The 3,016-nt window shown below is 50.8% G+C and overlaps 1 protein-coding gene across 1 annotated transcript in view; it reads left to right on the top strand.

The window, feature by feature from the left end:
- Positions 1-349: 349 nt before the first annotated feature.
- The window catches only part of LOC102429002 (mastin-like), a 7,078-nt gene continuing 4,411 nt past the window's right edge, over positions 350-3,016 (top strand). Inside the window, 2 exon segments of the mRNA XM_023755590.1 lie at positions 350-486; positions 704-978. Of these exon segments, the coding sequence (XP_023611358.1) occupies positions 350-486; positions 704-978 (412 nt within the window).

Below are 3,016 nucleotides of genomic sequence, written 5' to 3'. Positions count from 1 at the left end.
AGGTGAGGATGCCGCTGCTCAGACCCCGGCTTCTCCATCCCCGCACGGGGACCCCGGCCCCTGTTGGTCTCACCCAGGCCCCTGCCATCCCCGCAGATGCTGTGGCTGCTGTTCCTGAGCCTCCCAGGCCTGGGGGGCTCCGTGCCCTCGTTCCCAGGTGAGTCCTGACTCCCTGTCCCCATCTTCTGCTCAGGCTGCCCAGGCCCCTCAGTGTCAACTCAGGTGGGCCTCCTTGGTTCTTCCTGGGAGAGACTGAGTGTGCGGGGTCCTGCTGGGTCCCTGATGGCATCCCCTGTGTTCCCAGGGCCCAGCTCAGGGACTCAGCAGGGTGGCCCCGTGGGCGCGCACAATGCCCCCCGCGGGGAGATGGCCTTAGCAGGTCAGCGTCCGAAGGTACAATAAGGAGCTGGAGCTGTGGCAGCACCTCTGTGGGGGCTCCCTCATCCACCACCAGTGGGTGCTGACCGCAGCCCACTGCACCCAGCGGTGAGCCACGCAGCCCGAGGCCCCCTGGCAGGGGTGGGGGTGGGAAACTCACAGAGGGCTGATGGGAGGGGGGCTGTGGGCAAAGGCCCTTGATGCGGGGTGGTAGGTAACATGGGAGGTGGGAAGCCACATTTAGTGCAGCCCCAGCCCTGCTGCTGTGCCCACACTGGCCCTGCCCCGGAGGCTCCTCTGAGAGGCTCCTGGTCCCTCTCCCCAGAGAGGACTGGGAGGCCTATGGCCTCAGGGTTCAAGTTGGGCAGCTGAGACTCTATGACCATGACACACTGACAAATGTGACTAAGATCGTCCGCCACCCCAAGTTCAACCAGAGCCTGTCTGCAGAGGGGGCCGCGGACGTGGCCCTGCTGACACTGGAGGCCCCTGTGACGCTCTCTGAGCGCATCGGCCTGGTCCCCCTCCCACCTGCCTCGCTGAGGGTCCCTGAGAGGAAGATGTGCTGGGTGAGCGGCTGGGGTTACAGCAGCCTCGGAGGTAAGGCTCAGGGACCCTGCTGGGGGTGTGGACACAGGGCAGCCCGCTGGGGGTGTGGACACAGGGCAGCCCGCTGGGGGTGTGGACACAGGGCAGCCCGCTGGGGGTGTGGCTGTGGCTTTGCTGACAACACTTTATTCTCGGCAATTTGGGGGAATCCTCCACCTTTTTCTTGTGGCAACATGTGCATAACATTATACATGACATTGGTCAGTGCGCGGTTCAGTGGCGTTCAGCACGTTCACCATGTTGTGCGGCCTCAGCACCACCATCTCCAGAACTTCTCCTCCTCACACACGAAGCCTGGTCTCCATGACACGGTCACTGCCCCTCCCCAGGCTCTGCAAACCACGGAGCTCCTTTCCACTTCTATGCATTTACCTGTTCTGGACGTTTCATGTAAATGTGCATCATGCAACTTGTTGCTTCGTGTGTTTGCCTTCTTTCATGTAGCATGACGTTGTCAAGGCCCAGCTGTGCTGTAACCTGTGTCAGAACTGCATTGCTTTTTGTGGCCGAGTCACATTCCACTGGGTGGAGGGAGCATTTTGTTGTCCTTCCTGAGTGTCAGACCGTCTCCACCTTTTGGCTGTTGTGAATCACGCTGCTGTAACCTGTGTGTACAAGCACAACCAGGGAACCTGTTTTCAAGTCGTTAAAACATTTTTCAATGGCCTTAACTGGTTTGGCTTAGTGGATAGAGCGTCGGCCTGTGGACTCAAGGGTCCCATGTTCGATTCCGGTCAAGGGCATGTACCTTGGTTGCAGGCACATCCCCAGTGGTGAGTGTGCAGGAGGCAGCTGATTGGTGTTTCTCTCTCATCAATGTTTCTAACTCTCTATCCTTCTTCCTTCCTCTCTGTGAAAAATCAATAAAATATATTTTAAAAAAACAAAAACAAAAACATTTTTCAATGACAGTTTCTATTCAATATTATTTTGTATTTGTTTCAAGCGTACAGCATGGTGGTTAGACAATCATAGACTTTACAAAGTGTCTTTCCCCCTGATATTTCCATACCCACCGGGCACCATCCACAGCTATGACAATATTATTGACTATATTCCCTAATCTGTACTTCACATTCCCTGTGACTATTTGGTAGCTACCAATTTGTTTCTTTTAATCCTTCCATTTCCCCCTCGGGCAACCACCAGTCTGTTCCCTGATCTATGAGCTTCTTTCTCTTTTGTTTGTTTGTTTGTTTGTTTGTTTCTTTTATTCTTTAGTTTCCACATATGGGTGAAATTATATGGTATTTGTCTTTCTGTGACTGGCTTATTTCACTTAGCATAATGGTAAGGTTTCTTCTATATGGCTGAGTAATATTTCATTGTACATACAGGATGGGGCAAAAGTAAGTTTATAATTGTTCATATGGAAAATAATACAATAATTAATAAATAAAAATACAAGAAGAAACTCTGTATTTTGCCTACTCATAACCGTAGCCTACTTTTGCTCCACCTTCTTTGTACCACCATGTTTTTATCACTTGTCTATTGATGGGCACTTGGGCTGCTTCCATATCTTGGCTATTGTACATACGCTGCAATGAACATAGGGGTGCATATGTTCTTCCCAATTATGTTTTGGGTTTCTTCAGATGTACATCCAGAAGTGGAATGGTTGGGTCATAAGGCAGTTCCATTTTTAATTTTTTGAGGAACCTCCACACTGTCTCCCACAGGGCTGCACCAGTCTATGTTTCCTCCAGCAGCACGTGAGGGTTCCCTCTTGCCCACATCTTCACCAAATCTTGTTGCTTGTTGATGTATTGATGACAGCCATTCTGACAGGTGGGAGGTGATTTCTCATTGTGGTTTTAATTTGCATTTCTTTAATGATTAGTGACATTGGGCATCTTTTCATATGTCTGTTGGCTTTCTGTATGTCCTTCTTTTGCTATTTATATCTTATTTTCTACAATTTAATTTACTGTGGTGACATTGGTTAACAAGATTATAGAGGTTTTCAGTGTGCAGTTCTACTGGCACATCATCTGTATCTTGCATTGTGTGCCCATCACCCAATGTC

The sequence above is a fragment of the Myotis lucifugus genome, unplaced genomic scaffold (assembly GCF_000147115.1).
Source record: "Myotis lucifugus unplaced genomic scaffold, Myoluc2.0 scaffold_81, whole genome shotgun sequence".
In the NCBI taxonomy this organism is placed as follows: domain Eukaryota; kingdom Metazoa; phylum Chordata; class Mammalia; order Chiroptera; family Vespertilionidae; genus Myotis; species Myotis lucifugus.
The sequence above is the reverse complement of the archived record's forward strand: the minus strand, read 5'-3'. Positions and strand labels throughout refer to the sequence as shown.